The sequence below is a fragment of the Acomys minous genome, assembly GCF_964271855.1.
Source record: "Acomys minous genome assembly, chromosome: 11".
In the NCBI taxonomy this organism is placed as follows: Eukaryota; Metazoa; Chordata; class Mammalia; order Rodentia; family Muridae; genus Acomys; species Acomys minous.
Genome location: NC_140492.1, coordinates 7262148 through 7283113, shown reverse-complemented (window position 1 = coordinate 7283113; position 20966 = coordinate 7262148). Strand labels below are relative to the sequence as shown.

Here is a 20966-nt window from a genome sequence, read left to right as displayed (position 1 = left end):
ATTGTGGAAAACTTCCCTGAGAAGGGAAATTGAATGCTTTGGTGTAAAAAGGCAGCCTGCTCGGGGAATAGCTCCAAGAAATGTGCTAGGACCCCAAGGGCATTGCAATAAGGAAACAGCAAAGCTACATTTATGTTTTAAAGGAGATAATTTCCTAAAACATGAACAGGCAGATAGCTAGCTTCATCTGAATGAAACAAAAGACCGGAGAAAACGTACTTTTGAGGAAAAAAAAACCCACCCAGAATTAATTGGCTTAATAGAGAAAAACTAAACTTTCAGGATCAACATAGCTGAGGCCTGAAGATGATCATATTAACACTTGTTTATAAATATATTTTTGCTTTTCTTTTCCAGCAACTATTTTAACTTCATGTTATCTTGTGTGTATATATATACAAGTTTACAGGTGTATACAGGCTCCCAGGCATGTGCTTGTGCATCCATGTGGAGGCCAGAGGTCAACCTTGGGTGTCATTCCTCAAGTGCTACCCGCCCGCTTTTTGTTACAGGGTCTCCTAGTAGGACTCGGGACTCACAAATCAGTCTGGGCTGTCTAGCTGGCAAGCCCAGAGTCTCCTCCTCTCTGAACTGGGATTGTGAGTGTTTGCCACCACCCTCGGATCTTTTACAAGGATTCTAGGGACCAAACCCAGGCCCTGGTACTTGCACTGACCGAATTATCTCTCTACTCTGCCCACAAAGGCATCCTGGAACATGAGTAAGCTACGTTTTGTTGTTGTTGTTGTTTATTTTTGCTGTTCCCAATGCTTTCCATACATGATTGTATCTGATCCTCTCAGAAAATCTATGAGGAGGATACAGTGACATACAAGGAAACCGTGAGAGAGACCAAGTCACATGAACAACAACTGGGGTTTATACCGAGGAGAAGGCAGAGTTCTAATCCAGACAGTCTGTACGTCCCCCCAGAGTTTGAGGATCCTGTTACATCCTTGTTTCAGTTGTGTAGCTGGGTCTTCCTCCTAACAGTGGGGGCAGGGCTGTCTCTGACTCTGTTCCCTGCCTTCGGGAGCCTTTCCTCCTCCTGGGTTGTCCCATTTCGGCTTAATGGGAGAGAAGGTGCCTAGACTCGCTGCAACTTGACATGCCATGGCTGGTTGATATCCATGAGAGGCCAGCCCTTTTCTAAAGAGAAACGGAGGAGGAGTGGATGGAGGCTATGGGGTTGGGGGGCTGGGGGAGGTAGGGGAGAGGGACCAGACTAGGAAAAGAGGAGGGAAGGAAAACTGCAGTTGGAATGTAATAAATAAATAACCATGTGTCTTAATGGGAAACTATTTCCCAAGAGAAACAATACAGTGTCTCTAGTGTCTGACTCATAGCAGTCCTGCAGTGTGAGTCCACTGTAATACAACACTATAATAATAATCATATCATTATTTTTAGGTCATCGCTTCCATCCCTGCACATTCTAGCATGGCTTGTCAGGCATTTTAATTTATTTATTTTATTTACTTTTTAATTAATTAATTAATTAATTTTTGGTTTTTCAAGACAGGGTCTCTCTGTGTAGCCTTGGCTGTCCTGGACTGGCTTTGTAGACCAGGCTGGCCTCGAACTCACAGCGATCCACCTGCCTCTGCCTCCCAAGTGCTGGGATTAAAGGTGTGCACCACCATGCCTGGTGTTTATCAGGCATTTTTAAATGAAAACAATTTTTTAAAAAAGATTTATTTACTTATTATCTATACACTGTTCTGCCTGCACGCCAGAAGAGGGCGCCCGATCTCGTTATAGATGGTTGTGAGCCACCATGTGGTTGCTGGGATTTGAACTCAGGACCTTTGGAAGCGCAGCCAGTGCTCTTAACCTCTGAGCCATCACTCCAGCCCACCATTATTTTTTTTTTTAAAGAGCCCACAAGGTACAAAGAATTATGACCATTTATCACTCAAAGCAAAGCGACCCACTGCTCTGCCACCCTGCTCCACACTTACCTGGACATATGGTGGAGCTGACCAGCCAGCCACCAGATGCAATGAATAATCACAGGGGTAGGTTAAAGAGATAGCTGCCACCACTCCCTCCCCAACTTGACCAACTTGGCGTTTGGGGAGCTGTCTGCTTGCCCCTGTCTTGGGGATTTTTAAACAATGGGTTGAGAGTGAAATGAAGGGAGGGGGGCCAATATTCCGGAGTCCAGAGTCAAAGCTAATCGATGCGATGCGACGCTGGCAGAGCAGCTGCAGGCAGCCCATCAGCGCCTCCGCAGGGGCCTGACCCCGCCTGCCGCTCTGTGGCTAAGCAACCTCCTCTACTCCCACAGCGATTTCCACTCACACTAGTGTGCTCTTGTACATCTCCCATTCTCACGTGACTCCCTGGACAGCACCAGTGAACACTGGACTGTCCTCTACAGGCCCCTCATGTGTAAGCCTGAGACCCTCAAAAAGATCTCTAGTCTGTACCCGGAGTCCCCAGAGAGAGACGGAGTCCCCAGAGAGAGACAGAGTCCCCAGAGAGAGATGGAGTCCGACGTGGATGCAATACACACAGGAATCTTACTGAGCCTGTGCGTCAGGGGCCTGTCCCGCTCTTTCAATCTGCAGACCTCCAAAAGCAGGAGCAAGTGCTTTTTTATCTATCTTTTTGCAAAAGCAGAATTTAGCAGGCTAGCAGGGAGGCATTAGTACCTTTTAGGGGCAGTGGAATGTTTTTAGATACAGCTGGTTGTCCTTGGACCCTGGGCACAGACTGAGACCTTGAGTCAAATTGGACTTTTTACTATCTTTAAACATAAGCTAGCTGTCCTTGGGACAAGCTGGACTCCACAAGGGGGCCAAGTAGCTTTCCCTCGTGTCTCGGACACACAGTGAGATCAGTGATTTGATATTGGTACCTTGGTTCAATATTGATATTGCTTCCTGGACCAGGCCCAGTATGCATCCCCCACCCCCAATTTTCCATCTCAGGTGAAGACACAGCTGACTCCTTGTCCACTAAGCTCAGTGGACTCCTTGTCCACTAAGACCCTCAAGCTCAGACAACAGAACCCCACGCTACTCTATACCTGCACTTGTTGGTGTAGAGTGAGTCACCAAGCCTTGTGGATTGGACTTCCGGAGGATGGCTCCTCCCTAACCCTTCATTTCCGGATGCAGGCCACTGCCCAAGGCTGTATCAGTCTGTGAAGGCTTGGTACACCACATATAAGCCACCACAGACTGAGCAGCTTAAATGACAGATTTTTTTTTTCAGAATTATTTGGGATCAAAGTGTTGGGGCAGGGAGTGATTTTCCCACCACTTTCTCCTTAGTTTGTAAATGGCTGAATTCTTCATGTGTGATTCATGATCTGCCACCCAGATATACATGTGTCCACATGGTCACACTATCTTTAATGTTTATTTCTTGAGAATTTAATATACGAATACTATATTTACATCATTTTCACCCCAGGTTCTTCCATCCAACTCTTCCCGTGTCCCACCCACTCCATCTCAAATTCATGACCTGTTATTTTTTGTTATTGTTACCCATGTACGTGTGTGTGTGTGTGTGTGTGTGTATGTGTGTGTATGTGTGTGTGTATGTGTGTGTGTGTATAGCCTGCTGAGTCCCCTCAGTGGTGTATCTATGTATATGCATTTAAAGCTGACCCTGATGGCCTTTCACAAAGATGACACCCCATTGCTAGGGACACCGTTTCCTTGGGGATTAGATAACCTACCTCGGGCCTTATCCCTGGAGGACACTGATTCTCCCTCTTTAGGCAGCTGTGGATGGCCTGTGGACCTTTCTCGGGATGAAGCCAAGGGAGATTCCCTCACCCACTGGGATGTCATCTGATGGGGTCGTTATGCAGATCTTGTTTAGGCAGCCATATTAAGACTTCATGGTGGCAGCTTCCTTGCCGTATATAGAGGACAGCTGACAACAGATGTCCTAATCCTTGTGGCTCTCATAAGCTTTCTGCCCTCTCTTCTGTGATGTTCCCTGAGCTTTTGGGGAGGCAAGATGTCTCGACTGGGAGCAGGCACCCCATGGGGAGTTGTTCGCTGCATGTCAAACGGTTGTGGTTTTCTGTAATGGTGACCCTCTGCTGTGAAAAGAAACTTCTTTGGTGAGGGGTGAGGAGTGAGGGGTGAGGGGTGAGGGGTGAGGGGTGAGGGTGAGGGGTGAGGGGTGAGGGTGAGGGGTGAGGGGTGAGGGGTGAGGGGTGAGGGGTGAGGGGTGAGGGGTGAGGGGTGAGGGGTGAGGGGTGAGGGGTGAGGGGTGAGGGGTGAGGGTGAGGGGTGAGGGGTGAGGGTGAGGGGTGAGGGGTGAGGGTGAGGGGTGAGGGGTGAGGGGTGAGGGGTGAGGGGTGAGGGTGAGGGGTGAGGGGTGAGGGTGAGGGGTGAGGGGTGAGGGTGAGGGGTGAGGGGTGAGGGGTGAGGGTGAGGGTGAGGGTGAGGGGTGAGGGGTGAGGGGTGAGGGGTGAGGGTGAGGGGTGAGGGGTGAGGGTGAGGGGTGAGGGGTGAGGGGTGAGGGTGAGGGTGAGGGGTGAGGGTGAGGGTGAGGGGTGAGGGTGAGGGGTGAGGGGTGAGGGTGAGGGGTGAGGGCTGCACTGATCTGTGATGTTTAGGATGCAACTGAGACTTATACTGGTTCAGAAAAGCGGCAGGAGTAATTTCTAGGGTTCATGCCCTCTGCACCCATGAGTAGTAAGCGAGGTTCTCAGTGCCAGGCATAAATCACCTCCTTTTGAACAGGCCTTAAGTCCAGTGCTTGGTTACCCCTCAAATATAAGAGCTATGCTCCTGCCACCTTGGCACATCGTGGTACACTGCCAGGCTGGTCATCGCTGTGGTCTGTGGGCCTTACAGCTGGGCGGGACTACCGGCTGCTCTCCTCCCCTGGAACCTTAATCTTGATAATACTCTGAGAGTTTTAGTCCTCGGGGAGGGGGTGCCCAGCTCAGCCCCACTCAGTCTCTACAATCCTGTGTCAGGTCCTCAGTATTAGACTCTCACCTTCAAAGAGAGGTAACCAAGGGCAACGGCAACAGCCTGTATTGTTTGGGGAGTCTCTTGAACTCCCTGAACCAACAGCTTGAAGGGAGGATTCCTCAGCCTGGCACTGGGGGTTTGTTAGTCTGTGGATCTTGGGGGAAACATTGTCATCCCAAGTGGTATAGCTCCATTTAAAAATATATATATATTTTTTTTCTCCTTCCCCCCCCCTCAGTTAAAGCGCCCCTTTCCCCATTGCTCCCTTCACAGCACCTGTGTCTTAACACCTCCCTCTCTGGGGAAGCCTGTTGGAATTCAGTGTGGAGGAATCTCAAGCATCTAAAAGTAAAATCTACCACATGGTCCAGCCACCCCACCCCTCGGCACACACCCGAAAGACTTGACGCTCTACTCCACAGACACTTGCGCGATCGTCTTCAGCCCTGCTCTAGTCACAATAGATAGGAAATAGAAACTACCGGAAATGTCCTTCAGATGGTGAGAAGGCGGAGCACAGACACAAGGGATTTTATTCGTCTGTGGAGAAAACTGGAATCATGAAGTTTGAAGGTAAATAGAAGGAACTAGAAAACATTACACTGAGTGAGGCAACCCACACCTGGAAAGACAAACCCTGAGTGTTTTCTCTGTCTGTGGACTCTAGCTCTGAGGTTTTAGGTCTGAGTATGTCACCTAAAGTAATTGCAGACGCCAAGAAAGAAAGAAGGGACCATGGTAGTGGGGCGGGGAAGGACAGAAACTTCCTCATACGAAGGCAATGGTCATGTTCCATTAAGAGTACATCCTCATCTTAACTTAATTAAGCATCATGCCCAACTGTGGTCATAATGTTGGGGGGGCAGTGAGGACTTGGGCATACACGTGGTAGGAGCACAACCTAGCCCTGACCATCTCTCACACCAGCAACAGCAAAGCCCTGAATATTGCACGAGTTCTCTACGGTCCTAGTACTCTCCTATTACTCCTCCTATAGGGGAAAAAAAACCCTAATGCATGACTTTTTTTTTTTAAGATGTATTTATTATGTATACAGTATTCTGCCCGCATGTGTGTCTGGAAGACACAGTTGATTTCCCCAATATCCATTTCTGTTCCTTCAGCATAAATCCTGAGGGCTCTGAAGTTACGTATGACTCTGCCCCTTGGTAGTGGGCAGGACTCAGGTTCAGTTGGTACAGTGGTGACACCTGCAGCAGGGGGGTGTCCCTACTCCACATTCAGAACCCCCCCCCCACCTTCAGTGTCCATTGGGTTTAGCTGCATCAGAAGACTCAATAGAACTGTCGCTTAAATAAAGCTAACAGGACACCTCTGTCTTGTGCAGAGCACAGAGGACTCACCGGCTGCTGAACACCACTGTTGGGATCCTCTTCTTTTTCTCTTTTTATGCCCCTTTAGATGTGGCTCCTGACCTTATAACCCATGATGCTTCTTCCGGCCTTGACTACCATGTCAGTCTCGCAGCCAGCAGGAGGCTGGGAGACACAGCCCCTAATGTGGAGGGTGTTCACGTGCCCCATCAAACGCCACAGCATCACAGATGTGTAATGGAAGTTTTGGGTTCTCTGTAAACTCTGTTGTGTTAGGTAAATATGTTTTTGTTTTAATCCCAAGTGTGGGGTTTTGCTTAGGGCTTTACTTTGTCTGTAGCTGATAACATCCTCCCTGCCAGGTGGAGTTAGTTGAATGCTGAAGACTCTGAGAGAGCCTGCAGGGAGAGCAGTGGTGGTTTGTGGGAGACTGACAGAGGACTGACTGCCTGCTGCCTGCTGCCTGCTGCCTGCTGCCTGCTGCCTGCTGCCTGCTGCCTGCTGCCTGCTGCCTACTGCCTGTTGCCTGTTGCCTTTGCTGCTGACAACTGAGATTGGCATTGCCCCCCAAAAAGAACCTGACAAGCGCCCAGCCAGAAGAACTAAAGAGGTCTACATCCGGGGGCTGGAGAGATGGCTCAGCGGTTAAGAGCACTGACTGTTCTTCCAGAGGTCCTGAGTTCAATTCCCAGCACCCACATGGTGGCTCACAACCATCTATAATGAGACTTGATGCCTTCCTCTGGCCTGTAGGTGTACATGCAGGCAGAACACTGTATATGTTAAAAAAAAAAAAAAAGAGGTCTACATGCCTGTTTTCTTCCTTCTAACCTTCTTTCTCTCCTACCTAGGGTCAGGGGAGTCAGCAGCAAAGTCATTTAAGAATCCTAAATAAAGAATGTTGTGGAAAATCTAAGCCTGCCAAAATGTACAGGTGTTATCAGCAATGCTTCCGCACTGCACGTGACCTGCGGCCAGTGACTCACCAATGCCCCCTCGCTCCCCTACTAGACTGGCCTCCTTCACACAAATTAGTCTGTTATCTTTAACCTAAATTTTACTTAAATTCCCAGGACGCTGGAATAAAGGAGCCAGATTCTGGGCCACATTATCACAGGAATGGCTCCTGGCCCAGTTCCCAGTGGAGTCCCCACTGCTCTCAGGGTTCAGGTCTTCGTAGTCCTCACTTTTTTCTGTATTCTGGCCTTCCAAGCTCCCACCAGGTTGCCCCATTTATCTCTTCTAGGGCTTTGCTAGTCCAGAGTTCAAAACTCTTCCGCATCCTTCCTACAAGCCAGTTCCAAAGGCCTAAAGACCAGGTGGTCAGCTTTCTTACAGCAATGACCCTACAGTTCTGGTGCTAGCTTGTCCAAGTCTCTTTTCCCATTGCTGTGATAAAATATTCTAACAAAAGTGACTTACAAAGAAAGACCTGGTTCTCACTACAGTTCAAAGGCTAGTTCACACGGTGGGGACATCAAGGTGGCTGGAACTCGAAGCAGATGGTCACACCCCACCTGCAATCAGGAAGCGAAGAGGAGTGAGGAATGCTCGTGCTTAGCTCTCTTTCACCACTTTTACAGCCCAGGCATCCACCCAGGATGTGGTGCCGCTGCAGTGGCCAAGTGTCCCCACCTCAATCAAGACAACCCCCCACAGACCTTCCAGAGGCCCATGTCCCCACTGCTTCTAGAGCTGGTCAAGTTGGCAACTAACAGTAATCAGTAAAACACCCAATTATCTTAAATGGATACTGAGGGAACAAAAATCGTGGTGATTTGGGGTTTTTATTTGTTTATATAACGGGGAGGACCCAGGCAACGTGACCACCACACAACTCACTTGTGGGCCAGAGGACAACTCTAGGGATCTGGCTCTGTCCTGCCACCTGGTGGCATCGAGTTGTGGGACTCAGGTCATCAGGCATGGAGTGTTTATCCAGGGAGCTATGTCCTTGGCCTGATACCAGGGATTATGATAACGACATTTTAAATGTACTATTTGACAATGAATATGCCGTCTGTTTTGTTTCCTGTGGGAGCTATGGGAGGATGGTGGCACGTGACACAAAAGTTTAATAAATATCTGGTGGCTTGTTTGCCCAAGACAAATATTCCTTAGCTAATAAAATGCTGCAACACACTTGCACTGCTCTATCCGGCTACTTTGGGAAAGTCATTAGTAAATCTTTGAAAGGATTGGAAATTGTACCAGATGTTGGATCCTATTGTGCCAGATGTGGGAGCCCGTTATGATTTCTAGCTCAGTGCTTTGAAGGAGTAAATTAACATTTTATTCTTCTCCTCTGTGAAGCCACAGCGATCACCACTCAGATGTGAGATCACGCTTTTTCTGAGACTAAAAAAAAAAAAAAAAGAGCATTGAAATTAGCTGTCAGCCAGGAAATCTGCTTCTGCCTCGCACATCACAACATAAGTTGGGACCACAGTACTCAAGTGACAATTTGTCAACATCTATCAAAGTTACAAATGCACAGACTGTGATCCAATAATGATAATTCTGGGGATTCATCTTCATGATAAAGGACACCTGCACAAACTACCATTTACAAGGTAATTTGTTACAGTATTGTCTTTAATAGTAAAAAGTTGGAAACAATCTAAACTGCATGTCTTTTGACATACAGATAAATAAGTAACAGTATATAGCCATATGAGAGAAGGGATTTTTTTTTTTTAAGAAGGAGGCATTTAACACACCACTAAGGAGAAACCTCCAAATGACTAACTGGAAAAAAAATGTGTACCACATGAACACAATGCCTGCAGAGTAAGAAAGAAGGCACAAATCCCTCCGGCTGGAATTAAAGATCCTTATTAGCTTGGTGGGTGCTGGGAATCAAACCCAGGTCCTCTGGAACAGCAGCTAGTGCTATTAACCACTAAGCCATCTCTCCAGACCCTACACTTTTTTTGAAAAGGGAAAAATGTATGAAAATCTGTTGTACTAAATGATAGCTTTGGTGTGAGAAGGGAGACGGGCTAAGTCTGCTTATTTTTGCATAGGAAAGAAGAGGCAAGAAATGATAATCTCGTAAAGAAGCTGCGCAGCCGCCCCCCCCCCCCCCCGGCTTCAGTCCAGCACTCAGGAGGCAGAGGCAGGCAGAGCTCTAGGAGTCTGAGGTCAGCCCAGTCTCTATAGTGAGTGAGTTCCAGGCCAACCAGGGGTAAACAGAGAGAACCCGTCACATACACACAAATGTATTTGTTTGCTTATTTATTATATTTTATGTGTATTATTTACTTATATTTTATGTGCATGGGTGCTACACCTGAATGTATGTCTGTGTACTCCATGCATGCAGTGCCCATGGAGGCCAGAAGAGACCACTGGGGCCCCTGGTACTAAAGCTACAGACAACTGCGAGCAACCCTGTGGGTGCTGGGAATCGAGCCCAGGCCTGGAAGAGCGGACAGTGCTATCAACTACTGAGCATCTCTCCTGCTCCAAGAAGCAAAAGTTTTGTTTTGAGACAAGGTTCTATTACATAGCACTGGTTCTATTTTTGAATTTTGATAAATTTGTGTGTAGGGGCTGGAGAGATGACTTAGTGGTTAAGAGCACTGGCTGCTCTTCCAGGAGCCTAGATTTGATTCCTCGCTCGCACAACTCCGCACACAACAATCTGTAACTGCAGTCATGGGGGATATGATGCTCTCTTCTGTTCTACGTAGGTACTGCATGTACTTGGTGCCCATGACATGTAGGCAATACACCCATAGAAAGAGAACTTTTTAAAAATAAGTATCTTTTTAAATGTAGGTAGTGTGTGTGTGTGTGTGTGTGTAAAACCCCGGTGTTGAGGTTACAGATGTGCACTGCCACATCTGGCTTTTTTCTTTTTCTTTTTCTTTTTTTTTTTTAAGTAGGCACTGGGTATCTGAACTCCATTCCTCATGCTTGTGTGGCAAGTACTCTGCTGAAAGAACTATCTCCTTGGAGCTGATGCTTTTGGATTTTGAACGGTACTCAAAAGCAAGCAAATCTAAAAGAACAATCACAGGCTAACTTTATATGGAGAGAAATGGACGACTTGGGCCTTTGTGTTACAATAGGAAAGATATAAACTTGGAAAAGTGTAGCAGTGCTCCCATCTCCTGGGGCACAAATGTCCTCTGTTCTCTGTAACAGAGAGAAACAGAAAAAAATCACCATAGCTTTTGGGGCACACCTGTCTTCTTTTTGACTGAGTGGATTTCCCCAATCCCCTGATCACTTTAATGAGGATATTTGAAGAACATATATAATATTTCCAAGTGTGTATGTGTGTGTGTATGGTGTGTATGTGTGTATGTGTGTGTATGTGTGCATATGTGTGTCTATGTGTAATCATGTGCATGTACAGAACTCAGTAAGGTTAAAGGAGCAAGCTATGGGATACAGTATAGAGGATGCCATTTCAAAGTTGAAAACAAGAGAACGATTTTAAATATGCTTCAAATACACACCGAGCATTGCTGAAATTTTCAGAACACTGTAACCTTAGGTGTCTGTGGAAGCCTGGCTGCTGGGGGGAGTGTGTTGGGGAGGGGGGCGGGGAGGGGGGGATAGAGAGAAGACCAAGGAGACTTCCTTTTCACCAAATGTTCTTTACTCGGTCTATTTTCAGCACCTGTGACATGGTGCCCATTTGCACTGTATAAAGAGAGAATCCTGGCTCAAGTGACTTTTCCTTCCCGTGCCTCTAACAGAGCAAACTGCAGGTGTTGCCTAAGTAGGAAGCACCAGCTCAGAAGCGGATAGACATTTTGTTGTTGGAAATGGGGGAAGGAAAAAAAAATGTCAAGGCCAGGTGTGGTGGTGCCTTTAATCCCAGCAGAAGCAGAGGCCAGCCTGCTCTACAAAGCAAGTCTAGGACAGCCAAGGCTACACAGAGAAACCTTGTCTCAAAAAAACCAAAACAAACAAACAAACAAAGGAAATGTCTAAAGACCCCAGAACACAGTTTCACCTTGATGACCAACCTAGCCCAGGAATGCTCTGTTCTGTGAGCACTCACTCTCTCACTAGCCAACCCAAGTCATTTAAACCTCAGGGGATCGGTTTCCCATCACATCCTATGTCACTTTAACAGACCTTCAAGGGGTGGGCACTGGAGAGGGACAAGAATCTTGTCAGCCCCAGAACAGATTGTGTCTGGAACAGAAGACTCCAGAACCTTGGAAGAGCCAAGGACGGACCACGAAAGATCAGAATGTGGTTTGTTTCTCAAGCTCCTCTGTGCCCAAGTGTCTCCTGGGGTCCTCGCTTAAGGTACATTGTTTCCTCGGTTCTGGGTGGGCCTGTGACTTCCATTTAAAACTAGCATTCGTGTCCGAGGACCTCCAGCATCTGGAGAGGCGTGAGCTGCCAAGGAGGGTCTCCTCCTAAAGCTCTCATCTCCCCTGAAGAAGCATGTTGCTAAAACGAAGCGAACTCAAAACTAAAATTCCAGTATGTGTCTTGGAGAACAATGACCAAAATAACTGAGAGGCGGAAGAAAGTACTAGAAGGGAAGAAAGAGGACAGAAACAAGCCCTGCCTGGGCTCTCTCCGTGCACCCTTCTCCAAACCCTAAGCACCGCCTGTGGTGTCAGCTTCCAGGCTCTGCCCTGTGGCTCTTGGCTTTCGCCACCCCTGCGAAGCAAAGCTGCAAGGGGGCAGCGGACCCGCAGCAGCAACGTTTGCAGCGGGTTTCCCGCAGCCCGGTTCCTCCTCGCTGTGCCGCTCAGGCGGCCAGAATTCCACGTAGCTGCGGATTCGCTCCCTTCTATGGGTTCCCACCAAACCCAGCGTAGAAGAACTTTGCCTCAGTCAAGCACTAGTCCCGCCCCGCGGCATCACAGTTGTAGCTGCATCTCATTTCCAGTCACCCGTGCCCTCCCTCGGTGGTTCGGGGCGTGGCCCAAACCTATCTCTGGTTCCAAGGACTAGGGCTCCCAGGGGGCTCCCATTGCCTTGGGAGCCTGTAGCCGCTCTCAGATATCTGTCCTGGGGTAACCAGGTGACAGGACCTATTTGAGGTTAAGGGAAGATGTTACGACTCCCTCCTTCCATCCCCCATGATCCAAGGGACAACTGTGGACCTCATTAGATCTCCTGGGAACCAGGTTAACTAGAAAGGATAATTGTCTCTGTGGCATGTGTTTAAGACCCATTGTGACTATCTCACTGCTAGCCCTCGCTTAGAGTTACCGATTTGCCTCTGTCGAGAGAAAGCAGAACTCAGTGAGCTCCAGTCTGGGAAAGGAGCCAGACCTGAGTGCAGAGAAAGGAGGCGCGGCAGGAGTGAGGGTGCAGGAGCGCTAGGCGACAGAAAGCTCAAGGGGGCTCAAGGTGGAAGAGGGTGGGCCTTTGAGGAAGGGGGGGGGAGGAAGGCGGCAAAGGGATAGGAGGAGTCCGTGTAGAAAGATGAGGAAAGAGCCTGGAAACGATTTACTTCTGAGAATAGGTGCGCGGAACAGGCGAGAAACAACGGAGATCAGGACCCCCCGCAGGCTGCAGTGTTCAAAGCAGCCAGCAACTCCTGTGAACAGCACCTGGGTCTCTTTCTTTTCTTTTCTTTTCTTTTTTCTTTTTTTAAAATCTTTTTTCTTTCTTTTCTTTCTTTTCTTTCTTTCTTGTTTTGTTTTGTTTTATTTTTTGGTTTCTCAAGACCAGGTTTCTCTGTGTAGCTTTGGCTGGCCTCGAACTCACATCAATCCACCTGCCTCTGCCTCCCTAGTGTTAGGATTAAAGTCAAGTGCCACCACTAAGCGCCCTCAGTTTCTAAGTAAACTGACTCCTGTGCCTTTCCAGAGGAAATGGGTTCTACCCTGTCAGCAAATAGGTTCCTCCTGGGTCTACCCTATGAGGGAGATGCTGGAAATAATACAAGGGCTTCCTATTCCTAAAATCCCACCGCAGGAAATTATCACCGGGTGAGTCTCCTCTGCCCTCAGAGACCAGTTGCTTCTTATCTGGAATCCAGTCTGTGCTCGCTAACTCCACCTTACAACTAAAAGGGCACGCTAACCTCAGGACAGGACCAGGGATGCATGCCTACCTGTAGATGCTTTGAGGGCCCTTTACTCTCCCACCTATAGCCCCCCACCATACACATCAGATTAGCTCTGGAGCAGTGGACCACTCCTGACTGCTTGGTAAACCCACCCTTGGCCAAGGAAACAGGGAAGGCCTGGTGTCTCCTGGCTACCTATAGGGGACAGGAAAGAGAATGAACGTTTAGAGCAAAGCTGTGGACGACTTGATATCCAGCCTCTGCCTTGACCTTTAATCATTGGTGTCTGTGAAATGAGAATGATACTTCGCTGCAACACCGACACCTGTTGGCAGTGAGTAACTAACGGTTTGTAAGCTGAGCCCAACACTTCCTTTCCATCTTGCTCAGTCCGGTCCTATCCAAATGTCATTTTCCGCCAGGAACCTGGACCAGCACAGAGATTCATTCCAGTGGCCAGGATCATCAAGAGCAGATGGCTGGGACCTGTGAAAATCGCTCACATTTCTCCAAGATGCCGGGTTCGTCCTTTGTAAAACGGGAGCGACGCTTCCGTTTAGAGTCAATGAGCAAAGAAGCCCATCAAAGCCAGCTAAGTGCCTGGCACAACTCAGGTAACCAGCCCCGTCTTCTAAAGGCTATCACACAGCCCACAATCCGGAGTACAGGAATTACCATTCATTGAGTACGCCAATGAAATATTACAGCATTTCTTTGCCTATAGACTCTATTTTACTGTTACGCTTTGCACTAGTCCTTGCACCATTGCATGAGTGAGCCTTCAGAAACACCCACCACAAGCATGCATGCCATCTGCCAGGCAGGCAGACAGTACAAGACACTGGCGAGGCCCGACTGGACCCCTGAGCTGAGTTTTGTCAAGATCTGCCATTGTGTTGCTGAGTTCTGACTCCTGAAGTGTCTTAACAGCACACGTTTAAGCCACCAAAGCTGCCTTTCTGCATTCCTTCTGGCTTCCGGACCGCCCGCCACGCCTCACCCTCACTCTCCTGCGCCAGGAGCCTTGCCTGCCACCGCCACCCCCGGAGGATTATGCGCAAGGACACCGCTCTCTTTGGCAGCCAGGCAGAAGCGCAGCCTGAATGCTAGCACGAAACAAGGAAGGGAAGGGGGAGAACCAGAACCAAATGGGGAACCCGGGAAGCGGTGGGAGGTCTGAGCACTGGAGGCCAGCGAGAGTCCTCCCCAGCCGGTTTGGCACTGGCTCCTCCTGGGCCGCCGGGCTGCGGAGCAAAGGCCGGCCCTTACACGCACCCGGCCTTTTGTGCGAAGGAAACACAAAGGAGAGGGAAAAACACGTCTTCCGTTTTGAAGGAGGAGGCCAATAGCACTAGGACGCCTAAGCAAGCCAGGAACTCGCGGAGCCCGGCCGACCGGCCGACTAGCCCAGGCGAGCGAGCACTCAAGTCTTGGGGAAGGCGTATTGGTCCGGCTGCTAGTGCTTGTGGGATAATCAGCTCCGAGACGGTCCAGGACACACAGGCAGCAGCCAGATCCCCTAAAAGTAGAAAAACGTCTCTCGGACCAAGAAGGGCAAGCAGGGGTGGGGTGGGGCTCGGGGGAGCAACCTTGTCTAGTTTCGGATGGTAGGTGGGTGGGTAGGTAAAGGGAAACGAGGAAGTGTGTCCAGCCTCTTACTTGCCTCTGAGCCAAAGGGGACCGGGGGACACAGATGGCCCCCAGGCCGCAAGCAGATGATAAGGAGGCAGGCAAGGGGACAAGGAGGCAGTTGGGAGCTGCTTGTCAGAGCTTCCGACTTCCGAAGTAAGGACCACGAGTTGCCGCTGCACTTCCTGGGACAACCTAGGATGTGACAGTGATCACAAGGCTAGGGGAAGTGGAGCAGCTGGGGGGTGGGGGGACAAGCAGAGCTAAGCGCTGCGCTCCTGCCTTGGACTCTGTTACCCCCGCCCCGCCCCCCTCATCCCTCCAGGCTCTAGAGTCTCACTACGGGAGAATGGATTCCGCAAGTCTCGTCTCCGTCTCCAACTCCAGCTAATGGACCTAGTGTGCAAAGAATGTCTGGCAGCTCATTCTCGCAGGCTTCCGGCAGACAAACCCTTGGAAGGCAACAAAAGAAGGAACCAGGGCTCCCGGATGCTTCAGGCGGCTACCCGACCCTGGGCAGTTGGGCTGCAACCTAACCGCCCCGCACTCTGTGCCACCTAAGGTTTTGTTAGGAGCGTCGGTAGTAGCACAGCTCCACGCCCCAGCTGGTGGCCCCTCAGAGCGCACTCCCACGCACGCCCTCACTGCGGTTCACCCCAAAGGCCCAAAAGCGGCCCTCATGTGCCCAAGCGCCTAATCCCCACCGCAACCCCCATGCGACAGATTCTGCTAATTGAACGGTTATGGGTCATCCCTTGTAACCGTTGGGCGACATCATCATCACGCTTCAATTCTTCATCTTTTAAATACATATTTAACGGATGGCTGCAGAGCCAGCTGGGAAACACGCGGGTTGGAAAACAATGCTCCAGAAGGCACGAGACTACTGCAAACCCGACAGCCCACTCGGCTCTCTGGGGTGGATCCCAGAGGGAGATCTAGCAGCGAGTGAGGGCCGATAGCCTTGGTTTTCTTGCCCGTTCTGTAATTGCTACAAGAAGAACAAATGCTGCGTGTCGGCTTGCTTGTTTTTAAAACTATATCTGCGAATTAAAATACCAATACTCGGTAGGTAACCCGAGAAAAGACCGTTAAAGCTCCGGGAGAGAGAATTGCATTCCTATGATTGGGAGAGATCTGTTAAAAAAAAAAAACACTCAAACAAACAAAACACATTTGAGCTGGACATTGTCTGGATGTGAGACACAATGGGGTTTGGGGGATAATCTGTGCCCCTAATCTTAGGGACTCCCAATTGCTGGCATCTGTGGTACGCAAGGACCACCTGGGCAGCCCCGACGACATTTTCCCCTGAAGGCTTGCTGAAATCAGTTCCTAGACTTTCACTTCTGTTAAATGGGTGAATGTGTAGTTATCTCTAGACCTACCTCAGGCAGTTCTCCGGATCCGGTTTCTAGGCTTTGGGGGGGTGGGAGTTGGTGAGTCAAGGTTGCTACTCGTAGTAAAAGGTGTTCCTAGGCAGCCAGGAGTGTGGCTCAAGTGTCAACTCCCGCTCACAGTTTGAGGACTCCCAATAATTTTTTGCAAACAGTGTTGCCCCTATACCTGCCCCATGTGGACGCCAAGATGTTGGAACTACTGTGGCTGGGTTTCCCTGTTGATAAATGGGAGCTGAGGAGGTGGGGGGGTGTCCACACGTTGGCGCGATGGCTGTAAGAAAATAGCTCTCGGTGCTTTTACACAACCCTCAACTTTATGATGAATTTCTTCCCTAAATGCCAAGAGCCTGTCTCCTGCCTCCTAGTCCATCCTGAGCTCTCCGAGGCCATGCCCCCACCTGGGGGCGCTACCTCCTGTCCTCGGAGCTGCAGCAACAGCCACCCAGTAGAAAGGGGCTCAGGGAGTAGGGTGCCTTGTGCGCGCTTAGCCTTTTTCTTATGCAACCCTACAGTTTGATGAGAGCCACCGAAGAACACCGGCGGCCGGAAAACCGGCTGGGGCAGGGGAAGCTAGCAAAGACTCCAGGTGCGGCAGGCAACCTCCGTGTACACCCTGAGACATTGAAGTGACTGGCCATTTGACGAGTTTGCGGAGTCCCCCTTCTACCCCTTGCCCCCGGCCTGGCGTTAAGGTGACCATGTTTTTATAGAAAGCTGCGGGTGTCCCTCCCTCCCTCGCTGGGGGTGCCTACCTATCTCTACCTCTCTCTCTCTCTCTCTCTCTCTCTCTCTCTCTCTCTCTCTCTCTCTCTCTCTCTCTCTCTCTCTCTCTCTCTCTCTCTCTGTGTGTGTGTGTGTGTGTGTGTGTGTGTGTCTCCAGCCCTCTCTCCCAGCCCCATCAGCCTACCCTCCTCATCCTGCTTGCCTTTTCCTTCTCCCTGCCCAGGTCCCTCCTCATGAATCTCTCGACCGCAGGCACCCATTGGCTGTGCGCTAAGAGGAGGCGTGTGCCAGGCCGGGCTGGTTTCATTGAGCGGAATTAGCCGGATGACATCAGCTTCGCAGCCCCTCGGGCCAGCCCAGCTCATTGGTGCCGCGGCCCCTCCAGGAAAAGCACATTGTTCCCGCCCCCGCCCGGACCACCGCCACTGCCGTCGCCGCTGCCTCCACCCAGTTATAAAAAGCAGCGGAACCCCGAAAGGTGTGGATACTAATTACAGACCGAGCCAACACCAACACCCGGGGCCAGGTTCTCCTCCACAGCGAGCATCTCAAATTGAGTCCGCAGTAAGTGTCCCCGCCCCTCAACTAGCCAAGCCTAGATCCGGAAGACTGACTCCCCCAACTTGGCTTGGACTTACGTACTAGCCGGCTGGCTGGGATCCCGCCCTGGCGGTCCGCTATATCTAATGGCTGCCTTGGTGCTGACACTCACTGCAGCATCCCGGCCGGCAGTATCTCCCGTTGAGGGAGCCCAGGTCCACGGGCTAGCCGCCCGCCACAGCAGCAGTACGTGGAATGTGGGCCCCCCGTGCGGGCTCTAGGTGCGTGTGTGCACGCGTGCCTGTGTTTGCTCCGTTGTGTCGATGGAGCTGAGTTGGATGCATTTGAGCACGAGATAGAAATACTTCTCTATTTTAGGTCTCTGGCCCCAAAGAAAAGTCTTCATTTATTCCAGGCCGGACTGAAAAAAACAAAACCTCTAGATTGTCCCTCACTGAGGACCACCCAGGGCTCCCTGAAATAACGTAACCCGTGGGTGAGAGTGGGAAGGAAATTACTGGAGCGGGGAGAGATTTGTGAGGCGCACTCGCGTGTCCCCGGTTGCTAGAAAGCCAGAAACACTGGTGCCTCTGCCCCTTTGCGGGTACCCTGAGCGGCAGTGCAGGCGGAAGCAGCAATTCTGGCTCACTTCTCTCTCTCTCTCTCTCTCTCTCTCTCTCTCTCTCTCTCTCTCTCTCTCTCTCTCTCTCTCTCTCTCTCTCTCTCGTGTGTGTGTGTGTGTGTGTGTGTGTGTGTGTGTGTGTGTGTGTGTGTCTGCCTGCTTGGTTTTCTTCCTTTCCTCAAGCTCCAAAGGTTGAAAAAGGAAGGACCCTTCAAAAGGTGAGATTATCGCTGGGGCCATGGACTCGGACGCCAGCCTGGTGTCTAGTCGCCCATCCTCGCCAGAACCCGATGATCTTTTTCTGCCCGCCCGGAGCAAGGGTGGCAGCAGCAGCGGCTTCACAGGAGGGACTGTGTCCTCGTCTACGCCAAGCGACTGCCCTCCAGAGCTGAGCGCAGAGCTTCGAGGGGCCATGGGCGCGGCGGGCGCGCATCCCGGGGACAAACTGGGAGGCGGTGGCTTCAAGTCTTCCTCCAGCACCTCCTCGTCCACGTCCTCGGCGGCTACGTCGTCCACCAAGAAAGACAAGAAACAAATGACTGAACCCGAGCTGCAGCAGCTGCGCCTGAAGATCAACAGCCGCGAACGCAAGCGAATGCATGATCTCAACATCGCCATGGACGGCCTGCGGGAGGTCATGCCGTATGCACACGGCCCGTCGGTGCGCAAGCTCTCCAAGATCGCCACGCTGCTGCTGGCGCGAAACTACATCCTGATGCTCACCAACTCGCTGGAGGAGATGAAGCGACTGGTGAGCGAGATCTATGGTGGTCACCATGCCGGCTTCCACCCGTCGGCCTGTGGTGGCCTGGCACACTCGGCGCCTCTACCCACCGCCACTGCGCACCCCGCAGCCGCCGCACACGCCGCGCACCACCCGGCGGTGCATCACCCCATCCTTCCTCCCGCAGCCGCGGCTGCAGCCGCAGCAGCCGCTGCAGCAGCAGTGTCCAGCGCCTCACTGCCGGGCTCTGGGCTGTCTTCGGTCGGATCCATCCGGCCTCCGCACGGCCTGCTCAAGTCTCCGTCGGCAGCCTCAGCAGCACCTCTAGGAGGTGGCGGCGGCGGCAGCGGAGGCAGCGGTGGCTTCCAGCACTGGGGCGGCATGCCTTGCCCCTGTAGCATGTGCCAGGTGCCACCGCCACATCACCATGTGTCGGCCATGGGCGCCGGCAGCTTGCCGCGCCTCACCTCCGATGCCAAGTGAGCAGACCAGCTGGGGTGCGTTCTGGAGAGCCGAGGACTGCGGAGCAGCTAGCACAGGCTAGCGCTGGGGCTCCGGAGCTCTGTTGCAAGAAGGGGAGCTGGACCACGGGCTGGGCCTAGGGTATTACGGGGAGTCCAATATCTGGGAACAGAAGTAGTGGTAACATTTGGAGCAATAGGGAAGGGTGCATTCGCTCTAGAACCTGATTAACTCTGCCTGAACGCTCCATGGGCCTGGGAGACGCCACTGTACTAAACGTCCACAAACGCCACAACGCGCCTCGGGTACACCCATCAATGGACCGTCCTCCCTGCATCTCAAGAAAAGAGTCTGAAGACTGACTACCATCTGTGCACAGATTGACTCCTCGTGGCCTGGAGGCAGAGTATTGAGGACTTGATTCGTTTTCCCCGTTCCCTTTCGGCGGAGACTCCCAGGAGCTGCACTGCAGAAGCGACTGCGACTGCTGGGCCTTCCCCGCAGGTTCACCCGTGGCACAGGGCCAGGGGAACTTAATTGACGCTGGCGTGGGTACCCGAAGCACTTGGGGTCTCATCCCGTTTCCATACCTGGGGGAAAAAAACCGTTGTGGTCTCAAAAGTGTGGCCTTCCCTCCAGTCTCTCCTGTTGATCTGTGGTTTCCTAACAAATCTGAGTGTTCCTTCTTAGAGCACGCAAGCAAGCTTTACAGACGCTCAATAGAAGCACCTGTGGAAAGGAATAATCCCAAACAACCAATATTGGGACGGGATGCTTTTTAGATCTTACTTTTAAACAGGAACTACCCACCTTTGCTCCTTCTAAGCGCAAGGAAATTTGGTTTCTTACCCGACTGGGGACAGCTGTTTTTGATACCTGAGGGCTTGATAGAACATCCAAAAGTTGCTGTGAATATTGTTTGAGTTATTTGGGAAGGGGGGTTCTGTTGGGTTTTTAATACTTTCTTGTGTGTGTGTAAATATAATATCAATGAAGTGCGCTCTTTGTTCACGTGACTGCCAGCCCCTATGGATAAGCCGGCTGTTTTCTTTCTGTGTCGCGCCCTTCCCTTTGCCAACCTTAACACAAGCGGCAAACCCCTTCGCGCTCCGCTCCCCGGCGCGACCTGCATTACAACGGAGGGCCTCCTAGCTAGCGCCTACCTCCTAACACCACCGCCCCCTCCTGCGCTGCCCCTGCAGAGTGTATCTATCACCTGTTTTATTTTTGTAAAGAAAAAGAAGTGCTAAATAATATTTATTACTTGCTTGGTTGCATAAAACGAAACAAACGATGGAGTGTTGAGATTTTAAATAAAATTTAAAGTAAGTCGGCTGTTTTCGGTCCCTGTGAGGAAGTTGGGGAGAGGGACATGGAGCCGCTGGGGACAGTGATTCCTCTGGAGACGGATTTGTGCCCCCCACCCGCCCCCGCTTAGCCTGGAGAAAGATAGGGGATTTTGTTACTTCCGTCCCTCCCCAACACATGTTTTCTTTAAAAGGACACACTCTCCTGGTGTGTATTCCAGCTTCCTTGTGCTTTTATATTTCTCACACCTACTCAGAAACTCCTTTTCCCTT

At 50.9% G+C, this 20966-nt stretch overlaps 1 protein-coding gene across 2 annotated transcripts; it reads left to right on the top strand.

The window, feature by feature from the left end:
• Positions 1-17427: 17427 nt before the first annotated feature.
• On the top strand, positions 17428-20716 carry OLIG2 (oligodendrocyte transcription factor 2). Of its 2 annotated transcripts, none has more exons than XM_084801059.1 (2): positions 17428-17602; positions 18384-20716. In XM_084801059.1, the coding sequence occupies exon 2, from the start codon at positions 18439-18441 to the stop codon at positions 19405-19407; it is 969 nt and encodes a 322-aa protein (XP_084657185.1). In that variant the 5' UTR covers positions 17428-17602; positions 18384-18438; the 3' UTR covers positions 19408-20716. The 2 variants fall into 2 exon arrangements, with proteins under 2 accessions (XP_084657185.1, XP_084657186.1); XM_084801060.1 differs by lacking the exon at positions 17428-17602 and adding an exon at positions 17725-17859.
• The last annotated feature ends 250 nt before the right edge of the window (positions 20717-20966 follow it).